The following is a 17,191-nucleotide window of genomic DNA, read 5'->3' as shown; positions in this document are numbered from 1 at the left end:
GTGGGGCTCTGCCTACCTGCCCTGAGTGACGGGTCCCACTGACTGTACCAGTCGCGGCTGTTTGCAATGCATAGTCATCGTCACTCGTCAGTAATGTAGGCCACAGGCACGTCCACCAATAGGGCTCTACCTGTGCAGTAGTGCTAAACAATTAGTGCTTTCTGAAGTCGGTTCGATATTTTTGACATTAAATGCACTATGCGTTATGTGGATTGAATGCTGTAACAACACAGAAACAATAAAACAATTAATAGGGCTACTTAATGTTAGATCCCTCACTTCAAAGGCAGTTATAGTCAATGAACTTATCACTGATCGTATCTTGATGTGATTGGCCTGACTGAAACATGGCTTAATCCTGATGAATTTACTGTGTAAATGAGGCCTCACCCCCTGGTTACACTAGTGACCATATCCCCCGTGCATCCCGCAAAGGCGGAGGTGTGCTAACATTTACGATAGCAAATTTCAATTTACCAAAAATAAAATGACGTTTTCGTCTTTTGAGCTTCTAGTCATGAAATCTATGCACCTACTCAATCACTTTTTATAGCTACTGTTTACAGGCCTCCTGGGCCATATACAGCGTCCTCCCTGAGTTCCTGAATTCCTATTGGACCTTGTAGTCATAGCAGATTAATATTCAAATTTTTGGTGATTTTAATATTCACATGGAAAAGTCCACAGACCCACTCCAACAAAAAGCTTTCGGAGCCATCATCGACTCAGATGCAGTTGCACCCCTAAAAACTAAAAACATTTGTCATAAGAAACTAGCTCCCTGGTATACAGAAAATACCCGAGCTCTGAAGCAAGCTTCCAGAAAATTGGAACGGAAATGGCGCCACACCAAACTGGAAGTCTTCCGACTAGCTTGGAAAGACAGTACCGTGCAGTATCGAAGAGCCGTCACTGCTGCTCGATCATCCTATTTTTCCAACTTAATTGAGGAAAATAAGAACAATCCAAAATGTATTTTTGATACTGTCGCAAAGCTAACTAAAAAGCAGCATTTCCCAAGAGAGGATGGCTTTCACTTCAGCAGTAATAAATTCATGAACTTCTTTGATGAGAAGATCATGATCATTAGAATGCAAATTACGGACTCTTTAAATCTGCGTATTCCTCCAAAGCTCAGTTGTCCTGAGTCTGCACAACTCTGCCAGGACCTAGGATCAAGAGAGACACTCGAGTGTTTTAGTATTATAACTCTTGACACAATGATGAAAATAATCATGGCCTCTAAACCTTCAAGCTGCATACTGGACCCTATTCCAACTAAACTACTGAAAGAGCTGCTTCCTGTGCTTGGCCCTCCTATGTTGAACATAATAAATGGCTCTCTATCCACCGGATGTGTACCAAACTCACTAAAAGTGGCAGTAATAAAGCATCTCTTGAAAAAGCCAAACCTTGACCCAGAAAATCTAAAAAACTATCGGCCTATATCGAATCTTCCATTCCTCTCAAAAAAAATTGAAAAAGCTGTTGCACAGCAACTCACTGCCTTCCCGAAGACAAACAATGTATACGAAATGCTTCAGTCTGGTTTTAGACCCCATCATAGCACTGAGACTGCACTTGTGAAGGTGGTAAATGACCTTTTAATGGTGTCAGACCGAGGCTCTGCATCTGTCCTCGTGCTCCTAGACCTTAGTGCTGCTTTTGATACCATCGATCACCACATTCTTTTGGAGAGATTGGAAACCCAAATTGGTCTACACGGACAAGTTCTGGCCTGGTGTAGATCTGGGGATTATTAACCATAATTTATTCACATTACTTTACTTTAATAAAATATTTCAGTTGTTGTGTATATTACATCTGTTTTATTTGATGACTTTATTATTTAATTCCAAGTCATCATCTCATCTCTATAGAGCTGCTGCCAATGCTGTCTGACTAAATACACATTGTTGTAGTTCTCAAAAGTAAATAAGGCATACTTTTATGACTGCTGAATACCACCTACCAATCACTTAGATCATGTATTTTCAGGTAAAGATACCTCTTGAAGCATTTGCACTCTATCCCTCAAGCACGCATTTTTCTGTCACTTTTACATAGCAGGAGTAAAAGAAACACAGCCTGAGAAGTAGGCATGCAATGAATTATGGTCATTGCAGTTAATTACCATGTTTTCTGCGATAAATTACTGTATGTAGAATGTTGGCCTGTTGGAAACTACAACTCCCTACTACATTGCACAGTTCGGGTTTAATCTGGTTTATCTACATTGAGCTCACAGGGAAAAGAAAGAAAGAAATGGAATTCAAATAATTGAACCAAGTCAGTCAATTAGTTGTTTAAAAACCGAATTTAAAAAATCACTACGGTGCAGAGCACATGCCCCATTGCCCGTCTCCAAAATGCCCTTTTCACTGGTGATAGCCTATAATTTCCCCCAAAATGTTTTTTTTTGGCATACAATTTTTGTCCTTGATGGTCTGAGCCCATTGCCCGCAAGTCTCCATTAAAATCTGAAATATTCTTCAGAAGCAAAAAGCTGCACTTGTTGATTGTTGACCAATGACCAGTCATCAGCATTCCCGCACAAAGGCGGGCGCACATATCCAGATTTGTGACCAGAAGGAACTTGTTTCAATTCCACCATATATATAAAATACAGTTTATCAATCTGCTACTGACTCATCTTTGCCAGAACAATAGGCTACCTGGCGATTTGACTTAACAGTTTAATAGTTCAGATAGGCCTAGTTTGGGTGGCTACTGGAAATACAGTACCAGTCAAAAGTTTGGACACACCTACTCATTCAAGTGTTTTTCTTTATTTTCACTATTTTCTACATTGTAGAATAATAGTGAAGACATCAAAACGGTGAAATAACACATATGGAATCATGTAGTAACCAAAAAAGTGTTATAAAATACAATTTGATTTGTTTATTTTATAGAATCTTCAAAGTAGCCACCATTTGTCTTGATGACAGCTTTGCACACTCTTGACATTCTCTCAACCAGCTTCATGAGGTAGTCACCTGGAATGCATTTCAATTAACAGGTGTGCCTTCTTAAATGTTAATTTGTGGAATTTCTTTCCTTCCTAATGTGTTTGAGCCAATCAGTTGTGTTGTGACGGGGAAGGGATGGTATACAGAAGATAGCCCAAGTCCATATTATGGCAAGAACAGCTCAAATAAGCAAAGATAAACAACAGTCCATTATTACTTGAAGACGTGAAGGTCAGTCAATCCGGAAAATGTCAAGAACTTTGAAAGTTTCTTCAACTGCAGTCAAAAAACCCATCAAGTTCTATGATGAAACTGGCTCTCATGAGGACTGCCACAGGAAAGGAAAAATCAGAGTTACCTCTGCTGCAGAAGATAAGTTCATTAGAGATACCAGCCTCAGAAATTGCAGCCCAAATAAATGCTTCACAGAGTTCAAGTAACAGACACATCTCAACATCAACTGTTCAGGGGAGACTGCGTGAATCAGGCCTTCATGGTATAATTACTGCAAAGAAACCACTACTAAAGGACACCAATGAAAATAAGAGAATTGCTTGGGCCAAGAAACACGAACAATAGACATTAGACCGGTGGAAATCTTTCCTATGAGTCCAAATTTGAGATTTTTGGTTCCAACCGCCGTGTCTTTGTGAGACGCAGAGTAGGTGAAGGGATCATCTCTGCATGTGTGGTTCCCATGGTGAAGCATGGAGGAGGAGGTGTGATGGTGCTTTGCTGGTGACACTGTGGTTGATTTATTTAGAATTCAAGGCACATTTAGCCAGCATGGCTACCACAGCATTCTGCAGTGATACTCCATCCCATCTGGTTTGCGCTTAGTGGGACTATCATTTGTTTTTCAACAGGACAATGACCCAAAACACACCTCCAGGCTGTGTAAGGGCTATTTGACCAAGCAGAGTGGTGGAGTGCTGCATCAGATGACCTGGCCTCAACAATCACCCGACCTCAACCCAATTGAGATGGTTTGGGAAGAGTTGGACCACAGAGAACAGCCAACAAGTGCCAACAAGTGCTCAGCATATGTCGGAACTCCTTCAAGAATGTTGGAAAGCATTCCAGGTGAAGCTGGTTGAGAGAATTTCAAGAGTGTGCAAAGCTGTCATCAATGCAAAGGGTGGCTACTTTGAAGATTCTCAAATATAAAATCTATTTTGATTTGTTTAACACTTTTCTGGTTACTACATGATTCCATATTCTGTTATTTCATAGTTTTGATGTGTGCATTATTATTCTACAATGTAGAAAATAGTAAAAATAAAGAAAAACTCTTTAATGAGTATATGTGTGTCCAAACGTTTGACTGGTACTGTATGTCTAAAGAAAAGCAGCTGTAACATCACACTGTCTCCAATATTATGGAATGAAGATGTAACATATTTGGGCAAATTTATTATGATAATTGTGAGGAAGAACAGGGCTACCCGGCTGGCAATGAGCACTCTGTAGGCAGGCTGCCCTCCAAAGTGAATGCAAGGTGCAGAAAGAACATGCTTTTCATCTGATTCTGCAACCTCCACTAGAAGTAGACCATATAATTTTGTTTGCTCTGGACTCCAGAGAAGTGACATGATATATCTCTAACATGAATGACTTTCAGCTCCAAATGCAGGTGTAAAACAGTTTATTTCTTTCGCCTATCTTGCATTTTGAAAATGAAAAAAAGGTATTACAAATGTATGGCTGTAATGACAGGCTACACAGCAATTTGTCCAGTGTTAATTTTTCAGTGTAACATTTTATTTGATAACATTGATTCTGGAATAAAATCCACTCTGTAAGAGTGAAATTAAAACTCAGTGGTGTAAAAGAACCCCCAGTGTTGTTGTTAATAGCTAGAGTTATTGTTTTACACTGTGGAGAGTAAAACAGTCCCATCAAAACCACACCCATCATTATCATATTTCCCAGCATGCTCTACTGCAGGTAGATGTTTTGGGATTGTTTTTAATATCTGTGATTTTATACCGAAAAAAATATATAAATGCAACAATTGTAAAAGGTTTTAATCAGTTACAGTTCATATAAGGAAATTAGTCAATTGAAATAAATTCAATAGGCCTTAATCTATGGATTTCACATGACTGGGCAGGGGCGCAGCCATGAGTGGGCCTGTGATGGCATAGGCCCACCCACTGGGGAGCCAGGCCCAGCAATTCAGAATAATTTTATCCCCACAAAAGGGCATTGTTAAAGACAGAAATACTCCTCAGTTTCATTAGCTGTCCGGGTAGCTGGTCTCATACCATCCTGTGATCCTGACGTAGCCAGATGAGGAGGTCCTGGGCTTGCGTTGTTACACATGGTCTGCGGTTGTGAGGCCCGTTGGACGTACTGCCAAATTCTTTAAAACAACGTTGGAGGTGGCTTATGGTAGAGAAATTAACATTCAATTATCTGGCAACAGCTCTGGTGGACATTCCTGTAGTCAGCATGCCGTTTGCGCGCTCCCTCAACACTTGAGACATCTGTAGCATTGTGTTGTGTGACAAAACGGCGTCCTTTTATTGTCCCCAGTACAAGGTGCACCTGTGTAATGATCATGCGGTTTAATCAACTTCTTGATATGCCATACCTGTCACGTGGATGGATTATCTTTGCAAAGGAGAAATGCTCACTAACAGGGATGTCAACACATTTCTGAACCAAATTATAGAGAAATATGTTTTTTGCACGTTTTGAACATTTCTGGTGTCTTTTATTTCAGCACATGAAACATGGGATCAGCACTTTACATATATTATATTACACATATATTATATTTTTGTTCAGTATACATGTACATTGATTAATCTTATGCTACACAAAGAAAAATAATGTACATTTTTCTAAACTAATCCAAGTAGTTAGATTTATTGCACCCGTTACTGAAATGGTTGTTCCAGTTTAAATGGTTTAGGTAGTGTTTTTTCGGAAGTCTCCTAACCCTGAAAGTAATTCTGAATGCAGGTTGCGGGTGATTAAATATTCCAACTGTTGGATATGCTAACTCTGGCTGGATGATGCTGCCACCCCAGTGCTTCACGGTTGGGATGGTGTTCTTCGGCTTGCAAGCCTCCACATTTTTCCTCCAAACATAACGGTGGTCATTATGGCCAAACAGTTCTATTTTTGTTTCATCAGACCAGAGGACATTTCTCCAAAAAGTACGATCTTTGTCCCCATGTGCAGTTGTAAACCATAGTCTGGCTTTTTTATGGCGTTTTTGGAGAAGTGGCTGAGTGCTGAGCGGCCTTTCAGGTTATGTCGATATAGGACTCGTTTTACTGTGGATATAGATACTTTTGTACCTGTTTCCTCCAGCATATTCACAAGATCATTTGCTGTTGTTCTGGGATTGATTTGCACTTTTCACACCAAAGTACATTCATCTCTAGGAGACAGAATGTGTCTCCTTCCTGAGCGGTATGACGGCTGCATGGTCCCATGGTGTTTATACTTGCGTACTATTGTTTGTACAGATGAACGTGGTACCTTCAGGCATTTGGAACTTGCTCCCAAGGATGAACCAGACTTGTGGAGGTCTACATTTTTTTTCTGAGGTCTTGGCTGATTTCTTTTGATTTTCCCATGATGTCAAGCAAAGAGGCACTGAGTTTGAAGGTAGGCCTTGAAATACATCCACAGGTACACCTCCAATTGACTCAAATTATGTCAATTAGCCTATCAGAAGCTTCTAAAGCCATGACATCATTTTCTGGAATTTTCCAAGCTGTTTAAAGACACAGTCAACTTCGTGTATGTAAACTTCTGACTCACTGGAATTGTGATACAGTGAATTATAAGTGAAATAATCTGTCTGTAAAGATTTCAAAAGTATTTTTATTAAAGTGCAGTGTTTCAAGTGACTACTGTATTGGAAAAATAAATGTATTGTCTGACAAAAGTATTTTCTCTTTTCAAATAATTCTTATTAAATGTATTTCAGTTTGTATTTCTATAGTTGTCATGAATTTGGTAGATAAAGCACACAGTCAGGTTTTAGTAACACTTTACATTAAGTTGTTCTTATTCCTGTGAAATAACACTGTAATAATACTGTTAACAATATTGTATTTACATTTTGTTACATAATAGTTTAGTAACTGCATATTATTTGTTACATAATAGTTTAGTAACTGCATATGAATTGTTTTTTAAAAGAGGATATATTCCTTATTCCACTTGTGTAACAGGAAAAATCTCTGTGCTAGATTTATAAAGCAATTTTGGCATGGGTTGAATATAGCCAATTATAATGTAAATATACTGCATTTGAAATGTAATACATGTACTACTTAGGTCAATAATCCTGACTAGTTGTGTTTGGGTTGTCTTTCATTGAATGAATGCCAGGTTAGATTTTCTTTGTCATGAATCTTGTTCTGGAGGCAGCTCTGCAGTGTGGTCACTAGCTGGCACAGCCACAAATTCGTGAAATCTAATTTAAACCTAAACCAAACCCTAATCTTAAACCTAGCCGTAAGCACACCGCTAACCCTACTGCCTAACCCTAATCTTAAATTAAGACAAAAAGCTATATTTTTTTTAATTTTTTATAAATGTTTACAATAAAGCCATTTTTTTAAACGTTGCAGCTTGCATATCTAGTCTAAAGAGGAAATCGCTCAGGTTTGTCTCCAGGACAAGACTCATGACAATAAACGTCAACCTGTGAACGAATGGCAGCTGACCTGTTTTCCTGAAGTTTCAGGCTCGATACAGTTTAGGCTACAGCTTCAAAGGAGCATATACTGTTTAGTAAAAATAACCTATTCAAATAATAAATTACACTAGGAAAGAAAATGTGTGCATGAAGGCTAGAAGCTTTCCCCCAGACATAGCCTAATACTGAATAGTATTACGGTTGCGTCACTCATGGGATTATCTTCAGATATCGCACACCTCAAGTTGCAGGCTTCTGAAACGAGCTCATCGTTATTTGACTTTTTTCTCCTCATCCCCTGCACAAAAAAGCTATCATGGTGAGCATAGTCGACATATTTTCGGTGACATATTATGTAATGTGTAATTTCAACAATTTCAACCATTTTGTGAAGATGTTTTTTAGTAATTTATGTGTGGGACAGTCCTGATTTGAACCCATGGGCTCTATGACATTTGTCAAATAGAAACGATCGAAATAGCCTTAATTGACTTGTTTTAAAAAAAACCAAATATTGTGTAAATTTATGTCAAATTTTCTGAACTCAAAGCAGGTAAATATAATGGGGTTAATAGAGATGTAAACTTTGTGGGGACCGGTAATGAATGGATCTGCGCGGTAGCCTACTTCTCCAAAATCCTTTGGTCAGAGCAAACAGTAGGCTAAATCAGATTAGGCATGTTCAGCGCTGGTCAACGTGGACAGTAGTCTCACTGCCATTTGATTGACGAATCTATTTACTTTATTAGACTGTATGGCATGTATATTTTCCACCGTATTGTAGTATGCTATCTATATTTTTGCCACTTGCTATGAGAGATTGAAAACGCAAAAAATGCTACCTGTATGTGTGTGGCTATATTTGCACATTTGGTTTCTCCTATTCACCTGCTGCAGCGGTTATTGAAATATATTTATTCAAGGGGGGAAAAAACTTATTATAACACTGGGAATGAATTTCAGTATAAATCTGGATGTGGTTTGACTAATCTCATAACGTTTTAAAGAGACAGCAGCACTAAAACTTGCTGACCTAGATAATCCCCTCCATATGCTGCGCAGTCAGAGGAAAACACAACAAGAAAACACATCCGTAGAACAGTAGGCTAGATCAAATCAGAACCTGTAGAATCTTAAAGAATATTTGATTATTCTAGGTTATACCATAGCATTGTTGAATACTTATTTCTGATTGAAGGGCATTTTAGAGTGTGTATAATTTCCCTATAATGAAGAGTATATTTTCACGGTAGAATTCAATGGCTATAGTTCATTCTTACATCTTCTATGTTTGAGCTGCTTTTGAAGCAAAAGTCGAATTGAAAACATTATTGGCATTGTTGAATTGGCTTTTCATAATGGCAAGCTAGGACTAATGGTTCGGGTTAGCTAAACTACCACTGCAACTACTGTAGCTGTCTAGTAAACTTATTAGCTACTTCAGTGGATGTTGAACACATTTCTAGTGGTAAATGTGTTAAATTATAGCCATGGTATAAATGTGATAATCAACTCGGGGCTCTATGCGTTCTCTGGAAAATAATGCAAGTCCGTGGAAGGTCAGTTCCACTCCGCTAGCACGTCGTGTAACACACCTTCTACGTTTTTTCATAATTTTCAATAAAATGCATAGCCCCTCGTTGATTATCCCTTAGAATAAAATAATAGAATATAGAACAGCAATAAAGAAAGTTCCATATAAGAGCAATCTAACGTTTGGCTGAGATATCATCTTTGTTACTCCACACAGCAAATTCTCCAGTGTTAAATTTAACATTGAGAGTTTTTTAATTTTTTTTCTTAGAGGTAGATCCGCTTAATATTGTAGAAAGATTTTTACTTCCACCGCTTAATATTGTAGAAAGATTTTTACTTCCACCAATGTAATTGTCTGCATCATTTCCAATCCCCCATATCTTTTTTTGGTAAATATATATATCCATATACATACYCGTACATACTTTTTTTGTTGTTGAATATATTATATATTTATATTATATATTTAGAATATATAATATATTTTAATAGAATGAATACAAAATACAAAAAGAACAAGATAATCAAAATAAACCGAAACAGTCCCGAATGGTGAAAACACTGAAACGGAAACAACCACCCACAACACACAATGGAAAACAGGCTACCTAAATATGGCTCCCAATCAGAGACAACGATAAACAGCTGCCTCTGATTGGGAACCACACCAGGCCAAACACATAGAAAACAAACAACATAGAAAAAAGAACATAGACTGCCCACCCCAACTCACGCCCTGACCAACCTAACACAAAGACATAAAAAAGAAACTAAGGTCAGAACGTGACATCTACCTTCAGTTTATACATCTTATACACATTTTACAGACACAATCTATTTTACAAGAGTTATATTTTGTTTGTTTTAAGTCCTTCCTCTATTTCTGATGTCCATCCAGTTGGATTTCTATTTGTAACTGTGCTCTTTCACAAATTTTCTGAACCCAAATACATTTTACAGACCCCGTATGTTTTACATTGGTTATCTTGTTATTCGTCCCACCCTTCAGCTCAATTCAACCCCTCCCATCTATCTCTTAACACCATCCATTTTGGATTTCTATTTGCCATATATTTTTCAACTGTGCTGTGATGCTTCATAAAAGTACTCAACCTTTCTATTCTCATAGCATCTACAGATTGTAAATGAAAACATTTTTTTTGCTAAAATAATTATTATATTATTGATTGATTGACTATGGCTTTTCAAATCACCCAGTATTGCTATCTGCAGTGTTAGTTCTAGGAAAATGTTGCAATTCTTTAGCCATTCCTGGACCTGTGACCAAAAACTAGCTACATATGGACAATACCAAAATAAATGATCTAGTGACTCTGCCTCCTCACAGCAAAATCTGCAGAGCTGGGAAGATTGTATCCCGCATATACAGTTGAAGTCGGAAGTTTACATACACATAGGTTGGAGTCATTAAAACTTGTTTTTCAACCACTCCACAAATTTCTTGTTAACAAACTAAAGTTTTGGAAAGTCGGTTAGGACATCTATTTTGTGCATGACACAAGTAATTTTTCCAACAATTGTTTACAGACAGATTATTTAACTTATTATTCACTGTATCACAATTCCAGTGGGTCAGAGGTGTACATACACTAAGTTGACTGTGCCTTTAAACAGCTTGGAAAATCCTAGAAAATGATGTCATTTCTTTAGAAGCTTCTGGTAGGCTTATTGACATAATTTGAGTCAATTGGAGGTGTACCTGTGGATGTATTTCAAGGCCTACCTTCAAACTCAGTGCCTCTTTGCTTGACATCATGGGAAAATCAAAAGAAGTCAGCCAAGACCTCAGAAAGAAAATTGTGGACTTCCACAAGTCTGGTTCATCCTTGGGAGCAATTTCCAAATGCCTGAAGGTGTCACGTTCATCTGTATAAACAATAGTACACAAGTATAAACACAATGGGACCACGCAGCCATCATACCGCTCAGGAAGGAGACGCGTTTTTTCTCCTAGAGATGAACGTACTTTGGTGCGAAAAGTGCAAATCAATCCCAGAACAACAGCAAAGGACCTTGTGAAGATGCTGGAGGAAACAGGTACAAAAGCATCTATATCCACAGTAAAATGAGTCCTATATCGACATAACCTGAAAAGCCGCTCAGCAAGGAAGAAGCCACTTCTCCAAAACCGCCATAAAAAAGCCAGACTATGGTTTGCAACTGCACATGGGGACAAAGATCGTACTTTTTGGAGAAATGTCCTCTGGTCTGATGAAACAAAAATAGAACTGTTTGGCCATAATGACCATCGTTATGTTTGGAGGAAAAAGAGGGAGGCTTGCAAGCCAAAGAACACCATCCCAACCGTGAAGCACGGGGGTGGCAGCATCATGTTGTGGGGGTGCTTTGCTGCAGGAGTGACTGGTGCACTTCACATAATAGATGACATCATGAGGATGGAAAATTATGTGGATATATTGAAGCAACATCTCAAGACATCAGTCAGGAAGTTAAAGCTTGGTCGCAAATGGTTCTTCCAAATGGACAATGACCCCAAGCATGCTTCAAAGGTGTGGCAAAATGCCTTAAGGACAGGAAGCTTGTGGAAGGCTACCCTAAACGTTTGACCCAAGTTAAACAATTTAAAGGCAATGCTACCAAATACTAATTGAGTGCATGGAAACCTCTGACCGACTGGGAATGTGATGAAAGACATAAAAGCTGAAATAAATCATTCTCTCTGCTATTATTCTGACATTTCACATTCTTAAAATAAAGTGGTGATCTTAACTGACCTAAGACAGGGAATTTTTACTAGGATTAAATGTCAGGAATTGTGAAAAACTGAGTTTAATTGTATTTGGCCAAGGTGTATGTAAACTTCCGACTTCAACTGTATATGTCACGCCCTGACCTGAGATATCTCTGTTTTCTTTATATTTTGGTTAGGTCAGGGTGTGACTAGGGTGGGTACGTTAGTTTTTGTATTGTCTAGGGGTTTTTGTATGTCTAGGATTTTTGTAGGTCTAGGTGATTTGTATGTCTATGGTGGCCTGATATGGTTCCCAATCAGAGGCAGCTGTTTATCGTTGTCTCTGATTGGGGATCATATTTAGGTAGCCATTTTCCCTTTGGTGTTTGTGGGTTCTTGTCTGTGTAGTTGCCTGTGTAGTTGCCTGTCAGCACTCGTTTGTATAGCTTCACGTTTCGTTTTGTTATTAAGTTCTTTTAATAAATAAGAATGTACGCATACCACGCTGCGCCTTGGTCCGATCCTTATAACGAACGTGACAGAAGAACCCACCACAAAAGGACCAAGCATCGTGTTCAGGAGGAATGGACATGGGAAGAGATTCTGGATGGAGCAGGACCCTGGACGCAGGCAGGGGAGTATCGCCTTCCGAAGGAAGAAAAGAGGCAGCGAAAGCGGAACCGCGATATTACGAGGAGAAATACAAACGATGCAAGCACGAGAGGCAGCCCCAATAATGTTTTTTGGTGGGGGGGCACATGGAGCAGTCGGCGGAGCCAAGGAGCGAGTGAGTCGGATGAGGAGTTCGACGCAAGATTCCGGAGAGAAGTGCTAGCATTGAGAGCGCTGCAGAGCGGGCGTGCTGGGGAGCGTGTGACTGGTCAGACACCGTGTTACGCAGTGATGCGCACGGTGTCTCCAGTTCGCATTCATAGCCCAGTGCGCTCTATTCCAGCTCTTCGCACTTGCCGGGCTCAAGTGAGCATCCAGCCAGGACGCAGTGTGCCAGCTCTACGCTCCAGATCTCCAGTGCGCCTCCACAGTCCAGTACGTCCTGTTTCTCCTCTCCGCACTCGCCCTGAGGTGCGTGTCCCCAGCCCCGGTACCTCCAGTTCCGGCACCACGCATCAGGCCTCCAGTGCGCTTCCACAGTCCAGTACGGCCTGTGCCTCTTCCCCGCACTCGCCCTGAGGTGCGTGTCCTCAGCCCGGTACCACCAGTTCCGGCACCACGCATCAGGCTTCCAGTGCGCTTCCAGTCCGGAGCCTCCGGCGACGGTCCCCAGTCCGGTCCCCAGTCCGGGGCCGCCGGCGACGGTCCCCAGTCCGGGGTCTCCGGCGACGGTCCCCAGTCCGGGGTCTCCGGCGACGGTCCCCAGTCCGGGGTCTCCGGCGACGGTCCCCAGTCCGGGGTCTCCGGCGATGATCCACGGTCCGGTTCTACAAAGGCGGAGAGATCAGCGTAAAGAGGGGGGGGGCTGCGTCCAGAACCAGAGCCGCCACCGAGGGTAGATGCCCACCCGGACCCTCCCCTATAGGTTCAGGTTTGCGGCCGGGAGTCCGCACCTATGAGAGGGGGGGGTATGTTCGTTTTTGTATTGTCTAGGGTTTTTGTAGGTCTAGGTGATTTGTATGTCTATGGTGGCCTGATATGGTTCCCAACAGAGGCAGCTGTTTATCGTTGTCTCTGATTGGGGATCATATTTAGGTAGCCATTTTCCCTTTGGTGTTTGTGGGTTCTTGTCTATGTGTAGCTGCCTGTCAGCACTAATTTGTATAGCTTCACGGTTCGTTTTGTTAGTTTGTTCAGTGTTTCATTCTTTTAATAAATAAGAATGTACGCATACCACGCTGCGCCTTGGTCCGATCCTTATAACGAACGTGACAGTATATAACATTCTATTGGTTGCAAGGATTTTGTATAATAATTTAAATTGAAAAATTTGAAGTTTTGAATCCGGCGTTGTTTTGCGTGTCAATTCATAAACCATGTGCCATGGAATCGATACATCGAAAATCTCTTCACAACTATTTTGCCATTTAAATGGCACAGCTGTCAGTTTTTCGGTCCTTAAATGAAATTGGTTTGTTTTTATTTATCACACTTTTCTTTAACCATTTATGTTCTTTAATACAGGGCCGACATACAAGTTCCTTACTTTTTTCCCCTTCTACTTGCCTCTTCCATTTTTGTGGTAATGCTTCAATTAGTTGGTTGTAATTTTTGGTAGAGCAGACATTTCCATATGTCTGTGTTAGCTGCATGTGTGACATAACTCCACCAGTCCTATTCATGATATCATTCACTAAAATTATACCTTTTTTAAACATTTCTTTGAAAAATACGTTTAAAAAAAATCAATTAGTATATTTAAGTTTAACCACAATATTTGTTGTATTATTGGTTCTGTCTTTTCAGGTGGATTAAACTGAAATTGCAACCAACTTTCTAAGGCTTGTTTAAAAAAATAACGATATTTTGGAGATTATTTTCTTTTCAAACAACCGAAAGTGAGCAGTTGTGATTTGAATAAAGGGAAAAAGGCCCTTCTTGAACATAAATTGGTAGCAATGTCTCATCCTAACAGAGAACCAGTTTGGATGTAAGTATAACTTTTGTGTGACTGATGCCTTTAGTGAGAGGTCTAATGTTTTAATACTTAATCATTTCTGCCCTCTGAATTCATATTCGTTATATAAATAGGCCATTTTAGTTTTGTCTGGCTTGCCATTTTAAATCAAATTTAAAAAAATGTTTACATATAATTTAAAAAGCAGGTCACTAGGTGTAGGCAAAACCATAGCAAATAGGTAAACTGTGATATGACTAAAGAGTTAAATCGGGGGATTTTTCCACAAATAGACAGGTATTTTCCTTTCCATGGTAGCAAGATCTTATCTATTTCTATAAAAATTGATTGGAGTGAGATCATTTCTTTCTTTTGGGATACCGAGTATGTCCACATCTCCGTCAGACCATTTAATTGGTAAACTACACGGTAATGTAAATGTTTTTTTTTTTTTTGTGATCCAATACGTATGTATCATAATTTAGTTTTAATCCAGAGAGGATAGCAAAAGTATTTAGATCCTCTGTGATGCCGTGGAGAGATTCTAATTGTGGTTTTAAAAGAAAACATGAATCATCAGCGTACAATGACACGTTAGTTTTTAAGTCACGGATTTCTAATCCCTTAATTTTTATTGTTGGATCTAATTTTAACAGCTAACATTTCAATGGCAATAATTAATAGATATGCCGATAGTGGACAACCTTGTTTTACTCCTCTAGATAGTTTTAAACTTTCTGAGATGTAGCCATTATTCACTATTTTACACCTAGGGTTACTATACATAACATTAACCCATTGTATAAGAGATTGAAATATTCTAGGTATCTATATACAGTGGGGAGAACAAGTATTTGATACACTGCCGAATTTGCAGGTTTTCCTACTTACAAAGCATGTAGAGGTCTGTAATTTTTATCATAGGTACACTTCAGAGACGGAATCTAAAACAAAAATCCAGAAAATCACATTGTATGATTAAGTAATTAATTTGCATTTTATTGCATGACATAAGTATTTGATACATCAGAAAAGCAGAACTTAATATTTGGTACAGAAACCTTTGTTTGCAATTACAGAGATTATATTTTTCCTGTAGTTCTTGACCAGGTTTGCACACACTGCAGCAGGGATTTTGGCCCACTCCTCCATACAGACCTTCTCCAGATCCTTCAGGGGCCAAGATCTCGCGATACATGGCCCCAATCCATCCTCCCCTCAATACGGTGCAGTCGTCCTGTCCCCGTTGCAGAAAAGCATCCCAAAGAATAATGTTTCCACCTCCATGCTTCACAGTTGGGATGGTGTTCTTGGGTTGTACTCATCCTTCTTCTTCCTCCAAACACGGCGAGTGGAGTTTAGACCAAAAAGCTCTATTTTTGTCTCATCAGACCACATGACCTTCTCCCATTCCTCCTCTGGATCATCCAGATGGTCATTGGCAAACTTCAGACGGACCTGGACATGCGCTGGCTTGAGCAGGGGGACCTTGCGTGCGCTGCAGGATTTTAATCCATGACGGTGTAGTGTGTTACTGATGGTTTTCTTGAACTGTGGTCCCAGCTCTCTTCAGGTCATTGACCAGGTCCTGCCGTGTAGTTCTGGGCTGATCCCTCACCTTCCTCATGATCATTGATGCCCCACGAGGTGAGATCTTGCATGGAGCCCCAGACCGAGAGTGATTGACTGTCATCTTGAACTTCTTATTTTCTAATAATTGCGCCAACAGTTGTTGCCTTCTCACCAAGCTGCTTGCCTATTGTCCTGTGCCCATCCCAGCCTTGTGCAGGTCTACAATTGTATCCCTGATGTCCTTACACAGCTCTCTGGTCTTGGCCATTGTGGAGAGGTTGGAGTCTGTTTGATTGAGTGTGTGGACAGGTGTCTTTTATACAGGTAACGAGTTCAAACAGGTGCAGTTAATACAGGTAATGAGTGGAGAACAGGAGGGCTTTCTTAAAGAAAAACTAACAGGTCTGTAAGAGCCGGAATTCTTACTGTTTGGTAGGTGATCAAATACTTATGTCATACAATAAAATGCAAATTAATTACTTAAAAATCATCCAATGTGATTTTCTGGATTTTTGTTTTAGATTCCGTCTCTCACAGTTGAAGTGTACCTATGATAAAAATGACAGACCTCTACATGCTTTGTAGTAGGAAAACCTGCAAAATCGGCAGTGTATCAATACTTGTTCTCCCCACGTGCTTTATTAAAAGCCTTTTCAAAATCAGCTATGAACCAGGCCTGGTGTCCCCGATATTTCATAGTATTCTATTGTTTCCTGTACTTGTCTTATTTTTCTCCAATGTATCATCCATTTAAAAAAACCTGTCTGATTAGGATGATAAATATCTGACTTTTTTAATTCTATGAGCCAAGCATTTTGCTAGGATTTTTGCATCACAACACTGAAGTGTAAGAGGCCTCCAATTTTTTTAATGGACTGGATCTTTTATATACCATTTGGGTCCTGTTTCAGTAGTAATTATATCAGACCTTCTTGTTGTGTGTCCGAAAATCTACCATTTATATAGGAGTGGTTAAAAACATGCTATAATGGTCCTCTGAGTATATAAAAAAAAGCTTGGTATACTTCCACTGGTATGCATCCAGCCCTGGAGTCTTCCCAGCCTTAAAAGCTTTAATTGCATCAAGAAGTTCCTCCTCTGTAATTTGGCCTTCACATGAGTCTTTCTGTACAGATGTTAATTTTACATTATTATTAGGAAAC

General features: G+C 39.6%; 1 protein-coding gene and 1 long non-coding RNA gene across 2 annotated transcripts in view; one reads left to right on the top strand and one right to left on the bottom strand.

Annotated features, from left to right (window-relative positions):
* Nucleotides 1–5,414, bottom strand: part of LOC139029059 (uncharacterized) — a 49,453-nt gene extending 44,039 nt beyond the window's left edge. The window contains exon 1 of the long non-coding RNA XR_011481324.1: nt 5,350–5,414. This is a non-coding gene — a long non-coding RNA (uncharacterized lncRNA). The remainder of the gene's footprint in view (nt 1–5,349) is intronic.
* Nucleotides 5,415–7,844: 2,430 nt separating this feature from the next.
* Nucleotides 7,845–17,191, top strand: part of LOC111976627 (tubulin alpha-1B chain) — a 16,892-nt gene continuing 7,545 nt past the window's right edge. Inside the window, exon 1 of the mRNA XM_024005613.3 lies at nt 7,845–7,957. Coding sequence (XP_023861381.1) covers nt 7,955–7,957 — 3 coding nt within the window. The 5' untranslated portion in view covers nt 7,845–7,954. The remainder of the gene's footprint in view (nt 7,958–17,191) is intronic.

This window comes from Salvelinus sp. IW2-2015, linkage group LG17, assembly GCF_002910315.2.
Source record: "Salvelinus sp. IW2-2015 linkage group LG17, ASM291031v2, whole genome shotgun sequence".
NCBI lineage: Eukaryota > Metazoa > Chordata > Actinopteri > Salmoniformes > Salmonidae > Salvelinus > Salvelinus sp. IW2-2015.
The sequence above is the reverse complement of the archived record's forward strand: the minus strand, read 5'-3'. Positions and strand labels throughout refer to the sequence as shown.